Source organism: Oncorhynchus nerka, linkage group LG24, assembly GCF_034236695.1.
Source record: "Oncorhynchus nerka isolate Pitt River linkage group LG24, Oner_Uvic_2.0, whole genome shotgun sequence".
Classification (NCBI taxonomy): domain Eukaryota; kingdom Metazoa; phylum Chordata; class Actinopteri; order Salmoniformes; family Salmonidae; genus Oncorhynchus; species Oncorhynchus nerka.
The window spans coordinates 47499070-47520021 of NC_088419.1; the positions used below are offsets into that span (position 1 = coordinate 47499070).

At 42.4% G+C, this 20952-nt stretch overlaps 2 protein-coding genes across 4 annotated transcripts in view; one reads left to right on the top strand and one right to left on the bottom strand.

Moving 5' to 3' along the window:
• Positions 1-7450: 7450 nt before the first annotated feature.
• Positions 7451-14109, top strand: LOC115108054 (profilin-2-like). Of its 2 annotated transcripts, none has more exons than XM_029631971.2 (3): positions 7451-7774; positions 9965-10157; positions 11913-12286. In XM_029631971.2, the coding sequence occupies exons 1-3, from the start codon at positions 7646-7648 to the stop codon at positions 12008-12010; spliced, it is 420 nt and encodes a 139-aa protein (XP_029487831.1). In that variant the 5' UTR covers positions 7451-7645; the 3' UTR covers positions 12011-12286. The 2 variants fall into 2 exon arrangements, with proteins under 2 accessions (XP_029487831.1, XP_029487830.1); XM_029631970.2 differs by lacking the exon at positions 11913-12286 and adding an exon at positions 12293-14109 and having other exon boundaries at positions 7455-7774.
• A 5771-nt stretch (positions 14110-19880) lies between these two features.
• Positions 19881-20952, bottom strand: part of LOC115108055 (E3 ubiquitin-protein ligase RNF13) — an 86552-nt gene continuing 85480 nt past the window's right edge. For both annotated transcript variants that reach the window (XM_029631973.2, XM_029631972.2), the window contains exon 10: positions 19881-20331. In XM_029631973.2, the coding sequence (XP_029487833.1) occupies positions 19976-20331 (356 nt within the window). In that variant the 3' untranslated portion in view covers positions 19881-19975. The remainder of the gene's footprint in view (positions 20332-20952) is intronic.

Sequence of the window (20952 nt, forward strand, 5' to 3'; positions counted from 1 at the left end):
TGGTCAGCAGAGGCGGGCAGAGCTTTCAGTCGTTTGAAGGAGCTGTTCACCAATGCGCCCGTGTTGGCGCATCCGGACCCCTCTTTAGCGTTCATAGTGGAGGTGGACGCCAGCGCTTGGGCGTGCCACCCAAGCTCCGCCCTTGTGCCTTCTTTTCGAGAAAGCTCGGTCCAGCGGAGCGAAACTATGACGTGGGGGACCGGGAGTTGTTAGCTGTAGTCAAGGCTCTGAAGGTGTGGAGACATTGGCTTGAGGGGGTGAAACACCCTTTTCTCATCTGGACTGACCATCGTAATCTCGAGTATATCCGGGCAGCGTGGAGACTAAATCCACGTCAGGCTAGATGGGCCATGTTTTTCACCAGGTTTCGGTTTACCATCTCATACCGGCCAGGCTCCCAGAACACCAAAGCCGACGCGCTGTCCCGCCTCTATGATACCGAGGAGCGGTCCGTTGAGCCAACTCCCATCATTCCACCTTCATGTCTTGTGGCACCGGTGGTATGGGAGGTAGACGCAGAGATAGAGAGGGCCTCACGGTTAGAGCCGGCCCCCCCTAACTGTCCAGCGGGGACTCAGTACGTGCCGAGGGGTGTCCGGGATAAGCTGATCCGATAGGCTCATACTCATCCTGGCATCGAGAGGACAGTGCGGAGTCTTAGAGGGAGATACTGTTGGCCCACGCTGGCTAAAGACGTGAGATTTTATGTCTCCTCCTGCTCAGTGTGCCTTCGGCACCTGCCTAGAGGGAAGTTACAACCCCTCCCCGTTCCACAACGGCAGTGGACACACTTATCGGTGGACTTTCTTACCGACCTTCCCCCGTCCCAGGGAAGTACTACGATCCTGGTCGTTGTGGATCGGTTTTCTAAGTCCTGTCGTCTCATCCCGTTGCCCGGTCTCCCTACGGCCCTGCAGACTGCGGAGGCCTTCATTACCCATGTCTTCCGGCACTTTGGGGTGCCTGAGGACATCGTTTCTGATCGGGGTCCCCAATTCACGTCCAGAGTGTGGAGGGCGTTTATGGAGAGACTGGGGGTCTCGGTCAGCTTAACCTCAGGTTTTCACCCCGAGAGTAATGGGCAGGTGGAGCGCGTAAACCAGGATGTGGGTAGGTTTCTGAGGTCCTATTGCCAGGACCGGCCGAGGGAGTGGGCGGCGTTCGTGCCCTGGGCATAGATGGCCCAGAACTCGCTCCGCCACTCCTCCACTAACCTTTCTCGCTCCTGCGGTTGAGGAATGGGTACAGCGCTCCAAGGGACACCTGGAAAGCCGTCCAGGACTCGCTAAGGTTAGCGGGAGAACGGCAGAAGAGGAGCGCTGACCAGCACCGCAGTGAGGCCCCTGTGTTTGCACCGGGGGACAGGGTCTGGCTCTCGACCCGAAACCTGCCCCTCCGCCTTCCCTGTCGGAAGCTGGGGCCGCAGTGTGTGGGGCCGTTCAAAGTCCTGAGGAGAATAAACGAGGTGTGTTACAGGTTACAACTTCCTAGGTATTAACGTATTAACCCCTCGTTTCATGTGTCTCTCCTCAGGCTGGTGGTGGCTGGTCCCCTGCAAGAAGGTGAGGTGCCTGAGGTCCCTTCGCCCCCTCTGGACATCGAGGGGTCCTACAGTACCTCGTGGACTGGGAGGGGTACGGTCCGGAGGAGAGATGCTGGGTTCCGGTGGGGGATATTTTGGACCCTTCTCTCCTGAGAGATTTCCACCGCCTCCACCCGGATCGCCCGGCGCCTCGTCCTCCGGGTCGTCCTCGAGGCCGGTGGCGGCGCGCTGCGGGAGCCGCGCGTCAGGACTTCCGCCGAAGTTGGCTCCCCTGCCTGTTCGGGCGGTGCTCGGCGGTCGTCGTCACCGTCCTACTAGCCGCTACCGATCCCTTTTTCGTTTGTCTGTTGGTTTTGCCTTATTAGTTTCACCTGTGTGTATTTTAGTTTAATTAGCTTCCCTATATGTAGTAGGTTGTCCCGCCCTTGTTTTGTGCGGGATTGTTTTTTGTTACTCTGTTGGATATGGTTTTCATGTGTGTATTCTCCAGACTGTTTGGTCCTGTGTTTGGGCTGGTCTGTTCTATGCGCCCTGTATGTTGGCGTGACCGTTTTTTGGCCGGAGAATAAATCACGATATACTGAACCCTGCTCTCTGCGCCTGATTCCAACCCACCACTCCTAGTATCCCGTGACAAGAAAACCCTTTTGCAATTATGTTAGCACAGCTGACAACTGTCGTTCTGACTAAAGAAGCAATAAAACTGGCCTTTAGACTAGTTGCGTATCTGGAGCATCAGCATTTGTGGGTTCGATTTCAGGCTCAAAATGGCCAGAAACAAAAACCTTTCTTCTGAAACTCGTCAGTCTATTCTTGTTCTGAGAAATTAAGGCTATTCAATGCTAGAAATTGCCATGAAACTGAAGATCTTGTACAACGCTGTGTACTACTCCCTTCACAGAACAGCTCAAACTCGCTCTAACCAGAAAAGAAAGAGGAGTGGGAGGCCCCAGTGCACAAGTGAGCAAGAGGACAAGTACATTAGAGTGTCTAGTTTTAGAGACAGACACCTCACAAGTCCTCAACTGGCAGCTTCATGAAATAGTACCCGCAAAACACCAGTCTCAACGTCAACAGTGAAGAGGCACCGAACAACAGACAGGGACATTGGACCATCGAACAGGAGCAAATATGATGAGAACTACATTGATTTGGGGTTCACTTATATTGGGAGTAGTGCCTTTCCTCAGCCACAGTGTGTTATATGTGCAAAAGTACTAGCTCACAATTCGATGAAACCTTCACTCTTGCCAGACATTTAGAAAAAAAATGTGCCAATTTGAAAAATTGTTTTTTTGAGCGAGAATTAAGACGACTTTCGATTAGTAAGACATGTATAAAAGCAACAGATACCATTAATAAGAATGGGCTAGAAGCGTCTTATATGGTGAGCTACCGAGTGGCTAGGACAGGCAAGCCCCATACTATTGTGGAGGACTTAATTCTTCCTGCTGACGGGGATATGGCTGTGACAATGCTGGGGGAAAAGGATAAAAAAACATACAGACAATACCTTCATCAAACAACACTGTTTCACAACGCATCAGTGACATGATAGGAGATGTTTTGAAACAATAACTGCTTCACATACAAGCCAGTGAATTCTAAGCGTTACAGCTGGATGAGTCAACAGATGTGGCGGGCCAGGCACAGCTCCTGGTATATGTCTGTTACGTTTATGGGGGATCAATTAAGGAAGACGTTCTCTTCTGCAAACCACTGGAAACCAGGACAACAGGAGAGGATATTTTTGAAGTACTGGACAGCTTTGTGACATCAAATGGACTTTGGTGGTCAAGATGTGTTGGTATCTGTACTGATGGTGTAAAAGCCATGACAGGGAGATATAGTGCAAGCAGTTGCTCCCGACATCACATGCGTACACTGCAGCATCCACCGTGAGGCTCTTGCTGCCAAAGGAATGTCTGACAGCTTGAAAGACATTTTGGACACTACAGTGAAAATGGTTCACTTTGTTAAAGCAAGGCCCCTGAACTATTTTCTGCACTATGCAATGATATGGGCAGCGACCATGTAACGCTTTTACTGTGTGTGCTGGTTATCAAGGGGCAAAGTATTGACACGTTTTTAAAAATTAATTAAAATGTTATTTTAATGACCACAATTTTCACTTGTCTGACCGCTTGCATGATGACGGGTTTCTCACACAACTAGCCTATCTGGGTGATGTTTTTTCTCTCCTGAATGATCTGAATCTAGGATTACAGGGACTCTGTGTAACTATATTCAATGTGCGGGACAAAATTGAGGATATGATTAAGAAGTTGGAGCTCTTCTCTGTCTGCATTAAGAAGGACACCACACAGGTCTTTCCATCAATGTATGATTTTTTTTGTGTGCAAATGAACTCAAGCTTACGGACAATGTCAAATGTGATATAGCGAAGCACCTGAGTGAGTTGGGTGCTCAATTACGCAGGTACTTTCCCGAAAGGGATGACACAAACAACTGGATTCATTATCCCTTGCATGCCCTGCCTCCAGTCCACTTACCGATATCTGAACAAGAGAGCCTTATCGAAATTGCAACAAGCGGTTCTGTGAAAATTGAATTGAATCAGAAGCCACTGACAGATTTCTGGATTGGGCTGCGCTCAGAGTATCCTGCCTTGGCAAATTGGGCTGTTAAGACACGGATGCCCTTTGCAACCACGTACCTATGTGAGAGTGGATTCTCGAACCTCATGAAAACTAAATACAGGCACAGACTGTGTGTGGAAAAAGACTGAGACTCTCTCCAATACAACCCAACATTCCAGAGTTATGTGCATCCTTTCAAGCACACTCTTCTCATTAACCTGTGGTGAGTTATACACAATTTTCGACAAACAAATAGTTTTATATGTAAGATGGCTAAATAAAGAGCAAATTTCTTGATTATTATTATATTATTAATTGTTCCCTGGTCCTATAAGAGCTCTTTGTCACTTCCCACAAGCCGGGTTGTGACAAAAACTTACACTCATTCTTATGCTTAATAAATGTAGCGTTTAGTGTATTGTATAACAACATTTGAGAGTGCGCTGACCGTGGTGCTAGAGGGGGTACGCAGATGGAGGTTGAATATTTGAAGGGGTACGGGACTAAAAAAGTTTGGGAACCACTGCTCTAGTCTATTCCCACACACCAGCCCCTATATTTGGTCCTGTCTTGGCAGTTGTTGGCAGAGAGGAGAGGTGTGGTGTCGTCAGGGTGGGTCCATCCATACGTGACAAAGCAGTGGATTGATGCTCACGGGGTGAACGAGCTACGGCCTGTCACCCCACTATCATCTGGAAGGTGGAGACCGTACAGGTCCATCAAAGCTGGCGCCGAGAGACTAGTCGGCTACCACCCCGGTACTCAACACTGCACCTTAGAGACTGCTGCCCTATGTACATAGTCATTGAACATCGGTCACTTTAATAATGTTTACATACTGTTTTACCCACTTCATATGTATACAGTCTCCTGTATTCTAGTCAAGACTCATCCTATATAACTACTGATGTACACACCTTTTCTACTCATATACTGTCCATAATGTCTATACACAACATCATATTTATACTGTATATATTTATATTCCAGACCACGACATTGCTCGTTTTAATATTTCTATAATTCTCAATTCCTTTCTTTTTATTTTTTGTATTTGTGTGTATTGTTTTGTATTGTTAGGTATTACTGCACTGTTGGAGCAAAGAACATAAACATTTTCTGCAAAACATGTGTACACAACCAAAAGCAGTACTATTGCTGAGTTGTTCCCTCTGGAAAAATAAAAATAAAAGTGGGTCAGCTTTCTGTCCATGACTCCTTGGCTGGCTAACTCACTCAGTTGGTTGGTCAAACTACCCCTACACAACAAGGGTGTCTTAGAAACCAACTACATGGGAAGGATATGGGTGTGGTCAGCTTTTTGTACAGTTCACCTTCTTTATGATTGGCTATTTGATAACAAATAGATAAGGTGAGGTGAAATTCCAGGTATTCTGGCCTACATAGAAAATATTGCTTCGTTGCTATTTGCCTCAGCACCTTTATGGAAAAACAAAGACTGTCACATAACTATGTTTCTTTCAATTGGGAGGTTAGAAGAGGAAGTTGTGTGTAATTATAGTTGGTGATATGAGGAATAGGCCTGAACATTATTACTTACAACCCTTGTATCAATCCGTGAAAAGTGAATGAACTCAGAAAACAAACCACACCTCTGAAGTAATAGTCCCAACACGGCAATATCATGCAAATTCTCAGGGTGCTTGGACTGGATGAATTCTACAAGGGGTCATGGGAAATCAATTTTGACATATTTTACCTTTGTTTAACTAGGCTAGTCAGTTAAGAACAAATTCTTATTTCCATTTAAGTTTTCAATGATGACCTGGGAACAGTGGGTTAACTTCCGTGCACAGGGGCAGAACAACATATTTTTTTACCTGTCAGCTTGAGGATTTGATCTTGCAACCTTTCAGTAACTAGTCCAACACTCTGACCACCTGACTACCTGCCGCCCCAATAACTCAGCCATTCTTACAGTGGGAATTATGTTTCAGTAAGCTACTACTGAGAGGCCAAGAGAGAGAGAGCGGGCCAAGGGATGAATGAATCCTCTCAGGTAAAATAGAGACAATAGTCACATTCTACCTCTCTGGGGCAATAAAAGGCCTACTCCCAAATGACATTTTTTTTGTGAGAGCAAATTGGAACATTTCTCTGACTCCTTCAGATGAGACTGCAGCTTTCTTGTCCAAATAAATAATCCTGGCCAGGCAAGTGCAATTGACCACTATCATCTTTCTATGTGGACCTCTGTGAATGACTAGTGCTTTACATGGATAAATCACACACAGAACCAGTGAATGATGAGAGCATGTGTAAAGAGGTTAGCCTGGTCCCAGATCTGTTTCTGCTACCATCAACTCCTTGTCATGACAACGAGTGACCAGCAGTTGACATGATAGCACAAACAGATCTGGGACAGGCCTAGAAAGAGGTTGCTCTGTTAATCACTTTCTCACAATATGATAGTTTTTTGTTATATGCTAAATACAGTTTATCTCGGAGAACTAGGCAGACAATCAAAAGTATCATGTTGTTCCACGCATATGGCCATTAACAAAATAAATAGATATCTACTCCTGCTACACCTTGAGTGAGTTAATAAGTAACCAAGATGTGTATTTATTCTGTATACTAAATTTCTTGTGATTAGGTCTCACACTGGCCTGGACTGCCACAAGAACTGGCTAGTTTAATCACATGCATTAAACATCAGATAATATGGCAACCTCTATTTTCTAATAATGTGCGGGGTACACGGGGAGGCTTATATGAAGAACCAACTAACCCGAAACTGACATTTTAAATTCAAAATTGTGCTAAATGGGCTAGATTTGTTTCTCTTAACTGTCATTAAGATCTTTGACTTGTTTGTTGTAAAACAAGTAACATTCTAAACTGAAGGAATATAATCTAACACAAAAATTAAATGTAACTCTCGCATGCTTTCAAGACATAGAGTTCTAACAAATTATCGCACTAGAATCTTCTGATGGTGAGCGATGATGATATCAACAACTTCCCAAGACTCATACTTTGTAACTTTGATTCATACCGGTAAAAGGGCATCGTGGCGGGAAAATAGGGACTACGTATGCACACGTCATATGTCCAATTAAGTCTACCATTAATTGATTCGGAAACATACTGCTTGCGCAAAATATCACAGAAGATATCAAACGATAGTAGTTAGCGGCATATTGACAAGTTAGTAAAATAGACACGGTCCAAATCATTCTTTGGATCTGTAACACCCATTTTATTCATCCGCGACAACCAACGATTTGCTATGAAGTTCAACCTAACTACGACTGCGCGGAGTGATTTATTTAAGGACTACACCCAGGCGCTACCGGAATGCAGTGGGTCCTCTTCGCTGCCCAAACCCAGAAGAAAGCGGGGTCGTGACGGAACTGGGGAATTGTCGGAGGTCCCAGAATCACCGAAAATATAGATTACAGAAACCTCAGTGTTGTGCGAGAGTACCCGTCAAATATATATTTTTACGATTTTTCCATATTTGAACTAATACGCAAGTATGTCCTGGCAAAGCTACGTGGATAACCTGATGGCCGATGGCAGCTGCCAGGACTCCGCCATTGTTGGGTACACGGACGCTAAGTATGTCTGGGCATCGTTTCCCGGTGGTACATTTGTTAACATAACGGTAAGGACATAGGTCTGTAATTATTTGATTATCTACAAACAAAGGGAAATGCCGCCATTTTATGCTGTCTGTTCATTTAATATGGGAAAAAGGCCTTGCTTAATGGGGAAGCCCTAGATGGAATGATAAGGTAATGTTAGGCTCGAGCCAGGCATTGAATGTTGGCTAAGCTAGCACACATGGTATCCGGTGTTTTCTTGTACAGAGACTGTTGCACGTTTTTATTTGAAATATAAGTGCTTAGGCTCAGAACCACAACTACATTCAAAATGTCATGGTGTTTTCAATATAGCTAAGGTCTAAAGCTTTCCTTTTGAGTTAAACATTGACTGTTCGACATGAAAGTGTAGGCGGCAATCCGCTAGCTAACATGTTTAGTTAGCCTGGCTAGTGTGTTAACTATGAACTAGAACCTGAAACACAACCGTGCTTTCAGCAATTTGATACCCCATATGGGATATGGGAAAGTTAAATGGAGACCGGTTTCCCGTCTTGTAGCGTTTACTGTTATGTCTAGCCGGCAATGCGGGCTTTGGGAGAAGGAGTGCCGGGAGCGAAAAATGTCATAAATCAGGCCTGCCACTCAGATTCGAAAGTTATTAAGCAAAATTGTTGGCTCATTACGCTGCATGCATATGTTACATGCACAATTTGCTTTGTACACTCAGCGGTATTCAGATGCATTTGTGAATCAGGCCCTCGCTCTCGCCCCTTTTGATTTCCCAAGATGGCGCCTCTACTCTGCATTTATTATTTTTTGCCTTCCTGTCTAGGCAATTTGATCGGATTGTAACCTAAATTGGATGCACCAGCTCGAGGCAAATTGGTTGTACAATAGTATACAATCCAATTGGCCTGCAGGTTTATTTTACATATTGCATCAGTCCGGTCATTTGTGGGCCCTCCATTTTGTTAGCTAGCAAGCATGCATGTAAAGCAACTATTTGAAGTTGCTTGTGTTGTCAAAAAGAGTTTAATATGTCAATTCACGCGCGTGCAGAACAATTATTCGATAGTTTGCTACATGTTAGCGGGTTAATAAACATGCACATTTTAACTAGCTATCTTTCTAGTGTGGAACTGCGACAGGATATTCCCCATAATCTAATGAAATTGCGATTCCTGTATCATAATTGCCTTGCGGATATTGGAGGGCATTTTTCAGTCCGATTCCTTTGGCTATGGTTAAACCATTAGATGTTTTGTACCCAAGTCTGGGCACATTCTCATAGCTGTGACATAAATAATTGAGCAGTTACTCTGCTAGTTTTATGTTCAAATGTTACAGGTTGTAGACAAGCTGTCAAATCAGTTGCCCTGCTGTGTTGCCTTGGTGAATTACTAGCCTCTCACGTTAGTGTTCTAGAGACTTTCACGAGGAGGCCAGCTTCTAGCTTTGCCAAGGCGTTATGGCATAGCTGGCTAGCTACTTTGCTTTCTAGATGGCCGCATTGAATACGCTGAATTCCCTTCATTTTTTTCTGAAAAGGAAGGGACTGTTGTATAATTGTGCAATTCTATGAGGGCGAAGCCTTTATGTGCTGTCATTTTTATTTGGAACCTGAGAATAAACCAGTCTGCTTTCATTGAATAATTGTATGGGCAAACCATACTAAATCTGACTAGCCAGGCATCAGTTGCTGACCATGACAGCCAAGCAATGCCTGATATGTATGGCAGAGAAATAAAACTAAACTGTATTGGATTGTTCACTGGACACATGACTTAAATGGTACATTCAATGGTCTAGAGTCAAATATGGACACTGGCATATGAGAGCTGAGATGGTTACAGTATTAATCTCTATCACACAGTACTCTAAACTATTTTTCAGCATGTTCCTTTCTGCCTGTTAGGACAAATGTGAACTCCAATACTTCTTAAATTGCCAAGTTCTCCCAACAGTGATTCCAAAAGTCACCTTTTTTCCTAAATTCTGCCTGCTTTTGACTGCCATTTTGTTGAAATTTTTTAATTTAACAAAATAATGCTCCCTCTGAAGCTTTGCTAATTTTCACCCAACTTTGATTCTTGCCGTTTTAGACATTGTAGAGTATTGGAGAGAATAAACAAGTTGTCACACATGCTCTTGTCTTATTGTAGTGTAAAGACAATGTTTTTATGCATATGAAATTGCATAACTTTCTAACTTTACATGGTTGACATTTGTCCATCAATGCTCATCCATAGGTTGACGAAATCGACGTCATAGTAGGAAAGGACCGAGAAGCTTTCTTCTGCGGCGGGCTGATCCTAGGCCAAAAGAAGTTCTCTGTCATCAGAGACAGCCTCCACTCTGATGGGGACTGGACAATGGACATCAGGACAAAGAGTCAAGGAGGAGAGCCCACATACAACGTTTCCATAGGCAAAGCCGGCAAAGGTAATGCCTGTCCCATTTCTTCACTCCTCAAACATTTAAGGCTCTATGTAGTTCATAGGTTTGGTTGTAATTATAGTTTGCTGTGCATGTACAATATTCTGGTATTCACCACCTCAATATATAATGTAGTTAAGGGATAGATGCAATTCAGTCTGTCACATAAAGTCAACAAATGCATTGCACTACCATGCTTTAGCTTACACTAAATTGTAGCATCAGGCCCTAGATGGGTTTTAAAATAGTAGAAAGGGATATAATACAATTGGAAAGTTTACTTGTAACCTAATTGATATGTTGTAGTTATGTTGTTTAAGGAAATTTACACTCAAACGCCTTTTGGTATTTGTTTCATTAGTCCACTGTTCATACGGTCCTGAATGTTTTGAATGTCAGCAATCAAGTATAAGATGGAGAACTTTGAAACTGCGTAATGATGCTTTCTGTATTTTAAACGTTTTGTAGCTTAAACTTGATTGTTGACATCTCAAACGGTGGACTAATGAAACATGAACCAGAATATGGTTTGAGTGGAATTTCCCTTTTAAGCACAGAGCTATTATGTATGGGAAAGGGGAGTTTATGCAGTATAATGGACTTAAGTTCAATTTCAGGTATTTTTCAGATAAAGAAAGCCAATCAAATACCATTTGATTTAAAGAATAGGTCAGTTTTGCATCAGATCTGATTCGGGGACAATATTTGATCAACTGCTAGCTAGTCAAATGAGCCACAAGTCTTGATGGGCCACCCAATTGAAGGGGAGATGCCCTGCCATTCGAAAAACAAGATGCCTGTGAGTTTTGCCAATGTTCATTTTGCCTTTATGCTCCCTATTCTATGTCCCTAGCAGCTTTAAGTCCATGACACTCCTAGTTGCAATACACAACCTCCCTTCTGTGTATGTTTCGGTCACAGGGCAAGCTGGGCAACCTTTTCTGGGTTCATTCTTCTGGTCTTCTTCCTGATGGAATCAACCTTAATTTGCATGCGTATTCCCTATCCCTCTGTAATTGATGCCCTTTTCCCCTCACATCAATGCTTAAGTGTCAAGTTCAGGTTACTCTCCATCACATGTTAACCCTAGTCCCTGTCAATTTAGGCATTTCCACTCTGATAGTGGCACTCAAGGATTTTGCTGCTGTTCATATGTATTGAGGAGAGGTACTACAAGCATGCTGACTGCATGTGTACTGTGTTGGTGGTAATGAGTAGAAGCATTCACTTTCCTATTCCTCCCTGCTGCTGGCATGCCATGCAGACTCATAGCTAAGTAGTGGATAAAGTAAAGGATAGGGTTAGGCCAGAGTTTTGTTTCTGATTTACAGAACTTGTCATTGCCACCTTTTACACAAGTTTAGAATGGAGCAATTTGTGCTGTTATTGTCATAGCTTCTGTCTGGGTAAAAAAAGCCATTTATGTACTTTGTTAACATAAGCGGATGATTCAGACATTCCTTAGTTCAGAAGAGTAGGCTAGATGTGTTTTATACTCTAGGCTAATGGGCTTGAATGGTCACCACTATTGCATAATTTTAGTGAGCGCTTTGCATGTTTTCTTCCAGTCCAAGGGCAGCAGCCATAATAAGAAAATGAATGCTTGTGTTTTGGCCATGGATGGGACCTCTGGTGAGCTTCCTATGTCTTCCTTCATACTAACCAGCCCTGTCCACCACCTTGTTTCGATTTGACAATTTCTTTAATATTAAATGATCTAACTTCACATTTTCTCAATTTCCCTTCTCTCTTTTCTTTCAGTCTTGGTTCTTGTATTGGGCAAAGAAGGGGTCCATGGAGGCGGATTGAATAAGAAGGCATACTCAATGGCAAAATACTTAAGGGATTCAGGGTTCTAGTTTTGTCTTGACTTAGCCCAAGTGTAGTAGTTGAGGAAGAGGAGAGAAGTAAAGAAAAAACACAAAATATAAATGTTAAAGCAAAGATTGCTGTTAACATTTTCCTTTCAAGCAGTCCTATTTAAAATGAGCCCTGGCAGTGTTAGTGGCAGTGCAGGGCCACATGTTTAAGACCCTGCAGTCAACAATGTAGCCCCACCTTTAGTGGGGATAAGTAGTTTCTTATCCCCCCACCATCATGTCTGTTCATTTCTGTTCTTTTTTTTTTCTTGTGTACTCCAGCATTGGTTTTAGTCATGGGAAAGGAAGGTGTCCATGGAGGGCAGCTCAACAAGAAAGCGTATACAATGGCTGACTACCTGAGGAAGTCTGGATACTAAAGCAGCCTCTGCCCAGCCTCCTAGCAGCTCACCCTTACCACCCTCTTGCGTTTCAGCACTTCCAGTTCTAGTTGGTAGTTGCTTATTTTTTTCTCTCCTCTGCCCCCTCCCATTTTTTTGCTCCCTTTTTTTTTTATTTATCCCCTTTTCTCTTGTCCTTTTCCAGTCATCTTTATGCATTCACACTGTGTACTCTATCCCATTCTAGAACTACTGTTGCACCATAGTTAAAGATGAGCATGTTGTTAACAGGACATTGTGACAAATCTGTACTTATAAAGACCTGCACCATTCTAGCCAATGCTCAGTGAAAACCCTAAAGTAAAGGAAACCTAAATTAAACTGAGATTTCATATGATGGTGCCCGGTAGGTCAGACCCTTGAGCAGCCGATGCCTTTGGAGCACTTGAGCAGTAATCAAGCTCATATTGTCTTCCTTTTCTAGAGCATGTCTGGAAGGGGAAACTGCATGCATATCTTTGAGCCTACTGAAATACTGTTCCGTCTGCCCCGCGTGCCCTGTAACTCCTGCCAAATGTCTGTTCATCCTTCCCTCCCTCTTTCCCATCCTGTTTGTTCATAGTAGGTGACACTCCATCAGTACTCAGGAGGCATATTCCTCCAACCACTACACCTTAAAGTCCTCTGTAGCCCCCTCTCCCATATGGGTTTTTAAGGGGGGGGGGGGGGCAATCCATTTTGGTATTGATTGAATCAAATGGCAAAACAGTGTTGACGCAGGTAGAATCTCCTCCCATGCCCTCTTCATGACCTTTCTGACTACATGAACCCCATGGACATTCCATCGTTGCAATGGCTCAGGCACTTAAAATATTGTTTGCCAGCTCCTGTAATATTTATTTTATTTTTAAGGCTGCCATTTTGGACAGTAGATATCCCAGCATAACGATCTGGAGTGTGTCCAGTTTGAATTTTTCATAGGACCAACTTTTGTTGCAGCTTGGGTATTTATACAGTTGCTCTAGCTCTATCATTGTGAAGGACGACTGCTAGCCTCTTTCTGCTGAAGGCAAAACAACACTAACATAAAACCACACTATCACATGACACCAGATAAAGCTGCGGGGAGGGGTAGTAATTTGGAGGAAATCTATTTCCTCATTTGTCAACCTTTTTGCTTTTTTTTTTTTTTTTTTTAAGAAATGAATTACTGCATTTGAAAACCCATGCTGTGTGAAGAAACAACTGTGGATTAAATTGCCTTGTTCTCTAGTCATCAACTAAGATGTGGTATCAAACTGTGAGGCTCGGTACTTAATGTAATCTCAAATTGAAAATAATTTACACTAGAAATGACACTCAATTTAATGGGAGATGGGATTGGTTGGAATAAGAACACTTTGGTTGTCTTGTGGAAACTTAAAGTACAAAACATGGGTCTCCTGTGCCATAATGTAGAGATCTGTTGCTATTGTGTGGTGGATTTTAACTGCTGCCCAGTAAGGGGTCATTTCATCGGCGCTTTTTAGGGGTGTTTTAGCATCTGCTCCAATGTTGAGGCCTTGTGGCATGTGTTACTAATTAAAATCTTATTTGCTGATTTTTTTTTTTTTTTTTTTTTTCATTTCTTCCCCCTACACCTTTCTTACACCTGGGATAGTCTAACACATTGGATTTCATATGCATAAACCAATAAATGCCATAAATTGATTTATCACCTTGTTTACAGACCGATCAAATAAATTTATTCCAACCAGATTGATTGTATGTACATTCTTGCTTCTCAAGTTTAAATGTTTTATCTTTTGGAGGAAAGTGTTTGAGCCAGAGCAGCAGTTACATTTTTTTCTTATTAAACTGGAATTGGTCTGGAGGTTCCTATTACCCTGGCCTGGAGATGAATAGTTAAACTGGGATGCTCTTGGTTAGTCTTTAAAGGTATGTAAGCAGGTAAACATGGAGATGTTCCTTTTGTAGAAAGGTATGTGGATGTTGGCCAAGTTAGTGTGGCAGAATTAGGCCTGGGAACCCCCACAGGGCCTGATGGTAAACATACCAAAATGTGCATTTCCTTGACAGTGGGTATTTATTGGCTAGATCAGTGTTTTTCAAACCTGTGGGACACCCAGATGTTTCAATGTTGCTGTAGCCTTTAACTAGCTCACCTGATGGCCTAATACAGGGCTTTGTAATTAGTTGAATACAGTGTGCTAGCTCTGAAATAGTTCAAAAACATGGTCTGAAACATTAGCTTAGGCCTGACCTTTCGTATGAAAATTGGGGAAGCAACAATTAAATTGGTTTGGATTCAATTGTCGACAACGCAGCTTCTGAAGGCAATTTCTGATAGCCAACAGGCAGCGTTGACCGCGAATGAGATTTCCGTGAAGTGGGAACATTTTCTTAAAGCCAAGTGATTTTTATTGGCTTCACAGCGTTCCATTAACACTTTACACTTTGGGGAATTGGCCTATATGCATAGGTTTAAATTTAAAATGTTTATTAGAGCCCGGCTGATTGAAAGCCCATATCAACTGGCTGACAATTCCACCCTGTATTTAGTAAATGGGATGGGGGGGTGGAAGGGAATCTCATGTTTATCTGAATGCTTGTTGACATTATCTTGTCACAATGTATGAAATCAACATTAAGCATGGTTTATTGGAAGATTTCTATTTTGGATGGCAATTTATGAGAATTCATTGCTGAAAACTATTTCCTGACTAAAACAGCATATTGGCAGCTATCATTTTTTTTTTTGGGGGGGGGGGGCAAAAATGTAATCTGACAGACCCATCTAGTTTTACAGAAATATGAAGAGCATATGCATAACCCTGGTAGCATGAGAAAGGAAACAGTTTGGAGATAAATTATTAGACCAAAGGTGAGCGTACACAATTCGCCTGACACGAGACTGAATCCAAACATTACTGTTGATTTGTTACATTACTGTTACGTTTACTATACTTTTCACCGCATTTGTATATAATATTAGAAAATACTATGGATACGTTCATTTTCCAGGAAGTCTTATGTAAATGTGGGGTAGGTGCAACAGATTAACAAAAGTACAAGGGTTTCAATGAAAACACTGACTGGTGTCTCCAAGTAGCCACAGGCCTCCCTAAGTGTGGACAGTTCCTACGCTATTTCAATGCACAGTTATGAAGTCTTAACTATAGCCATGTTTACATCCTATTGGTGACAGATTTTGTGAATATTCAAATCTATATAAAGAATTAATGCACATTTTCCCACCAGTAGAGTTAACCCCAAACTGACTAAAAATTAGTGTGATGTAGTGCAGACAATGTACTTTTTCGCATATGTTTTCATGTACCGAATAAAAATCTGAAGTTCAGTGTTTCCATCGCATTTTTAACTGCCATTAGTTTTGTCACAAACTGTTGGGTTGAATAGCAAATATGCGTACTCTGGTCTTGGCATGTACACTAGCCAACAGCTCACAAATACTGTGCGGGTGGGCTGGTCTACATGAGATTGGATAAACGAGAATATTTGTATTTGTCAAACGGCAGTCAAATCAGACCATCGATATTTATTGGAAAGGAGTGTTAAGATCATCGTGCACTTTCACCATCCTGTGATGTTCATAATTTATTTAATCTGTAGACTAATAAACTGCATGGTTTCCTGAGGCATAGTGGGAGTAGCACACACCATATAATCGTGTGACTCCCAAGTTTACTTCGATATGATGGTTTTTATATCAATATTTGCACATAGGTGTTTCCACTGCCATTTCTTGCATATTACGTTTTACAGATGCATAAAAATCCCATGTCGAACAAAGAAATGAAGGTATTTGTAATTGTCATTATTACAAATATATGTATATAAAAATCGTCCGATTTAATCGGTATCGGGTTTTTTTGGTCCTCCAATAATCGGTATCAGCGTTGAAAATTTAATTTCGGGTGGCCTTCCACAAGCTTCCCACAATAAGTTGGGTGAATTTTGGCCCATTTTACCTGATGTTCCTCCTGGCCCATTCCTCCGTCATTGAAAATAAGAATTTGTTCTTAACTGACTTGCCTAGTTAAATAAAGGTGAAGAAAAAAAGAGCTGGTGCAGGTCTCCTTGCCCGCACACGCTTTTTTTTTGCTCTGCCCACAAATGTTCTATAGGATTGAGGTCAGGGCTTTATGATGGCCACTCTAATACCTTGACTTTTTTGGCCTTAAGCCATTTTACCACTTTGGAAGTATGCTTGGGGTCATTGTCCATTTGGAAGACCATTTGCGACCAAGCTTTAACTTCCTGACTGATGTCTTGATGTTGCTTCAATATATCCACATAATTTTACTTCCTCATAATGCCATCTATTTTGTGAAGTGCACCAGTCCCTCCTGCAGCAAAGTAGCCCCACAACATGATGCTGCCACCCCTGTGCTTCACGGTTGGGATGGTGTTCTTTGGGCTTGCAAGCCCCCCCCTTTTTCCTCCAAACTTAACGATGGTCATTATGGCCAAACAGTTCTATTTTTGTTTCATCAGACCAGAGGACATTTCTCCAAAAAGTACGATCTTTGTGCCCATGTGCAGTTGCAAACCGTAGTCTGGCTTTTTTTAATGGAGGTTTTGGAGCAGTGGCTTCTTCCTTGCTGAGCAGCCTTTCAGGTTATGTTGATACAGGACTCGTTTTACTGTGGATATAGATACTTTTTTTTACCTGTTTCCTCCAGCATCTTCACAAGGTCCTTGGCTGTTGTTCTGGGATTGATTTGCACTTTTCTCCCCAAAGTACGTTCATCTCTAGGAGACAGAACACGCCTCCTTCCTGAGCTGTATGACGGCTGCGTGGTCCCATGGTGTTTATACTTGCGTACTATTGTTTGTACAGACGAACGTGGTACCTTCAGGTGTTTGGATATTGCACCCAAGGATGAACCGGACTTGTGGAGGTCTACCATTTTTTTCCCTGACGTCTTGGCTGATTTCTTTTAATTTTCCCATGATGTCAAGCAAAGAGGCACTGAGTTTGAAGGTAGGCCTTGAAATACTTCCACAGGTACACCTCCAATTGACTCAAATTATGTCAATTAGCCTATCAGAAGCTTCCAAAGCCATGACATCATTTTCTGGAATTTTCCAAGCTTTTTAAAGACACAGTCAACTTAGTGTATGTAAACTTCTGACCCACTGGAATTGTGATACAGTGAATTATAAGTGAAATAATCTGTCTGTAAACAATTGTTGGAAAAATTACTAAGTAGATGTCCTAACCTACTTGCCAAAACTGTAGTTTGTTAACAAGAAATTTGTGGAGTGGTTGAAAACCAAGTTTTAATGACTCCAACCTAAGTATGTAAACTTTCGACTTCAACTGTATATGCTTAATTTAATTTATGCAACTTAAATTGTAATATAAATGTTAGGCTATAAATTTAGATTTTTAATACATTCTAAGGCTGCATGATGTGCCTTGAATGACGATTTGAAAAAAGTCTCATGATAGGCATGAGCTCAGCTCTATTTCTTGCCAAGTCTGCACACACTTCCATCAGTCTCTTATTCACAATTTGACAAGCACTTGATAATATTCTCACCTATTAGACTATTCTTAATTTAATTTGTTATGTTACATATAGCCTACTAATATGTGTGGAACTATTTTCGAATAGCCCACAAACAAAAACCTGTAATCCGGAGCCTGCACTTGAATAGCAAATGGATGTTATGTGGGGCTATGTTTTTAATATGTAAGCATAGGTGGTGCGTCCATAAATCTAGGGGAAGCTAAACTTTCCCTAAAATCAATTTGAATTATACTGAGCAGAAATATGAACGCAACATGTGAAGTGTTGGTCCCATGTTTAATGCGCTGAAATAGAAGATCCAAGAAATGTTCCTTATGCACAAAAAACATATTTTTCTCAAATTGTTGGTACAAGTTTGTTTACATCCCTTTTAATGAGCATTTTTCCATTGCCAAGATAATCCAGCCACCTGACAGGTGTGGCATATCAAGAAACTGATTAAAAAGCATGATCATTACCAGTGGCTTAACTTTGGTTTTTAGAAGTGGGGTGTCAACTGGCGACTGGTCTGGTGGTTCTCCCTCAGAAGTTTTTGGAGCATCTTAAGTTCATTTCCTGCATTTCTACTTGAGCTGACCCTGACAAAAAATGATCTTGGTCGACCAAGAGCAGTCTTCTTTTGACCAACCAAATTTTAAAACTTGTATTTATCCATATATAGAAACACCCTATGTGTTTTAATAAAATCAACTAGGCTATAAAGTGCATTCGGAAAGTATTCAGACTCGACTTTTCCCACATTTTGTTACGTTACAGCCTTATTCTAAAATTGATCCATCTGATCCATCATAAAACTTCTTGACGATGAAGAACACACTTCATTAAATCACTGTAGCTTTGTGCCTTGATCACAAACCTCTTGAAATGGATGGAAGGCCTCAGCATTCTGTTGACAAACAGTGTCTTTATTGAAGTGGAATTAAATTGAATACAGGCATGTGTGAGCATAAGATGTTTACAAGACATCAAATAAAAAGGCAACAGGACTCAACATAGAACAGTTCAAGTCATATTTAAAAAACTATTTTTACTTGTAGAACGTCCTACGTACAATATGACGTGAAACCAAATACATGTTGCAAGACCTATCCACCAATGGCATCATGCATTTCAAAGAAGTGGTATGTGATGGCTCTAGATTAGCCAAATGAAGTATACAGCAGGCTGCTTGTAGCAGTGTAGATGCGGGTACTACCTGAACAAAACTGTTTCTCCCCACCCCCTCTGCTTGTATTACACGACTGCTGAGAGGTTACCCATAACATTGGGCAAACACACAGCAAACATCTTCCTTTGGCTGAATGCATAACCGGTTTGGCTTAATTTTGTCTGTGCAGGTCAACGTAACATATCAGTCGCATCAAAATCATACTCTGAGATGAGCGACTGGCTCCCGGATCTCAGGGTAGAGACCGATTGTCAAAACCCAGTTCCCATGGCCAATCGTTTTTATATATTCACATGGAAAAGGTCAGTTCAATCGATTTTATAAAAGGCTGCTGTATAGTACTTTGATTTAGATATTTCTATACAGCAGAAATATATACAATATAACATATTTTTTTGCTTCCCCAGACTACAGATATACAGGCTACAAAATAATCAATGTTTTAAGATGTTAATTATGGTGATCTATACATTATTTATATACTCAATGCATTCCTTCACAGTTGGTGTCAGGCATGCTCGTGCACACGAGAGCATCGAGCCCTTTCTCACAGTGAATAGAGTATAACCCTGCAGAAAACCACCCCATACTGACAAACCAGAGTAAAATACAGTCTATTGTACGGCAACATTCCTGTGAAATCGACGCCGTTTAGCCCAAAACACATGACGACACCATCTGCACATTGTCCCACCCTTCAGTAATCAGGTTAAAAATACAACAAATGGAGAATTAAGGTGATTTGCATTCTAAACTTGGAGGGAGACAACAGAGATGTAAAAATGAAACAAATCCTCTTGACCACGCCACCAGCGTGAGTCTCTGCAACCCCATAGGGTGAGTGGGAGAGAGGGGCGGGGGACCGGCCAGCTGTCTGTCAACTCAGGCCAACCAATCAGGCGCGGACCGGGTCGTGGTCGTCAGGACGAGGCTCCTGCAGCTGCACCACTGTCTCCACGGTGACCTCGCTGTCGTCGCTGGTGTCCAGGTGGTCGTCTTCATACTCAGAGGACTCCTGATCGGGCTCGGAACGTGAGGTGCCCGACATGGTGCCAAAAGAGTGGCCGCTGGTAGAGGCCAGGGAGCGCAGCAGCGGGGTGCTCTCTGACACCTCGTTCTCATCGGGCCCGCTGTCGCCCTCCTCCGAATCGGAGTCTGAGTCGCCTGCAGAGGGGACCACCTTCTGCTTGCACACAGGACACGTCTTCCTGGTCTTGGTCAGCCAGGGGTCCACACACTTGTTGTGGTAAGCTGGAGGGAGGGAGAGGACAGGGAAAAAGGTCATGACACTCACAATCATAGGCAGCATGTAGGTTTTTTCTAGGGTTGTAAATCAAAGGTACAATACACAAGGTAATCCTAAGGGTGTGCTTGTTATCTACTGACTATATAAGGGTGGACAATTTTGATTAGGTTTGGCTACAACACCTGGACAGGGTAATGGGGAATTTCAAAGGCAAACCTAGCTTAATGTATTAGAATACTAGGATTTAAGCGTAATAGGTTTACAAATAGGGGATTGTGGACATTTCAGGAAATAATGCTTTAAAACATTTTCAACAAGAAAATGGCATTTACATTTACATTTAAGTCATTTAGCAGACGCTCTTATCCAGAGCGACTTACAAATTGGTGCTTTCACCTTATGACATCCAGTGGAACAGCCACTTTACAAATTTAGTCTATTTAACTTCTACATTACCAGTACTGTATACAGTATTAGTATAGCTTGACAGTGTCCAGAAGCTACGGCGGTCAGGCCAGCTGCATATTAGATGCAGCAAAGTGAGCTGGTGCCAAATAGATGATTTTCTGGGATGATACAGACAGGCATGGTTCAAGGAACAGCACAGGGTGCAGTAGAGCCCTTCA

What these genes read in the sequence shown, in the direction of transcription:
- LOC115108054 (XM_029631971.2), top strand. Translation starts at nt 7,646, where the DNA reads ATGTCCTGGCAAAGCTACGTGGATAACCTGATGGCCGATGGCAGCTGC. An exon ending in GTACATTTGTTAACATAACG is followed by an intron (nt 7,775 to 9,964) that starts GTAAGGACATAG and finishes GCTCATCCATAG; the next exon opens with GTTGACGAAATCGACGTCAT. An exon ending in CATAGGCAAAGCCGGCAAAG is followed by an intron (nt 10,158 to 11,912) that starts GTAATGCCTGTC and finishes CTTTTCTTTCAG; the next exon opens with TCTTGGTTCTTGTATTGGGC.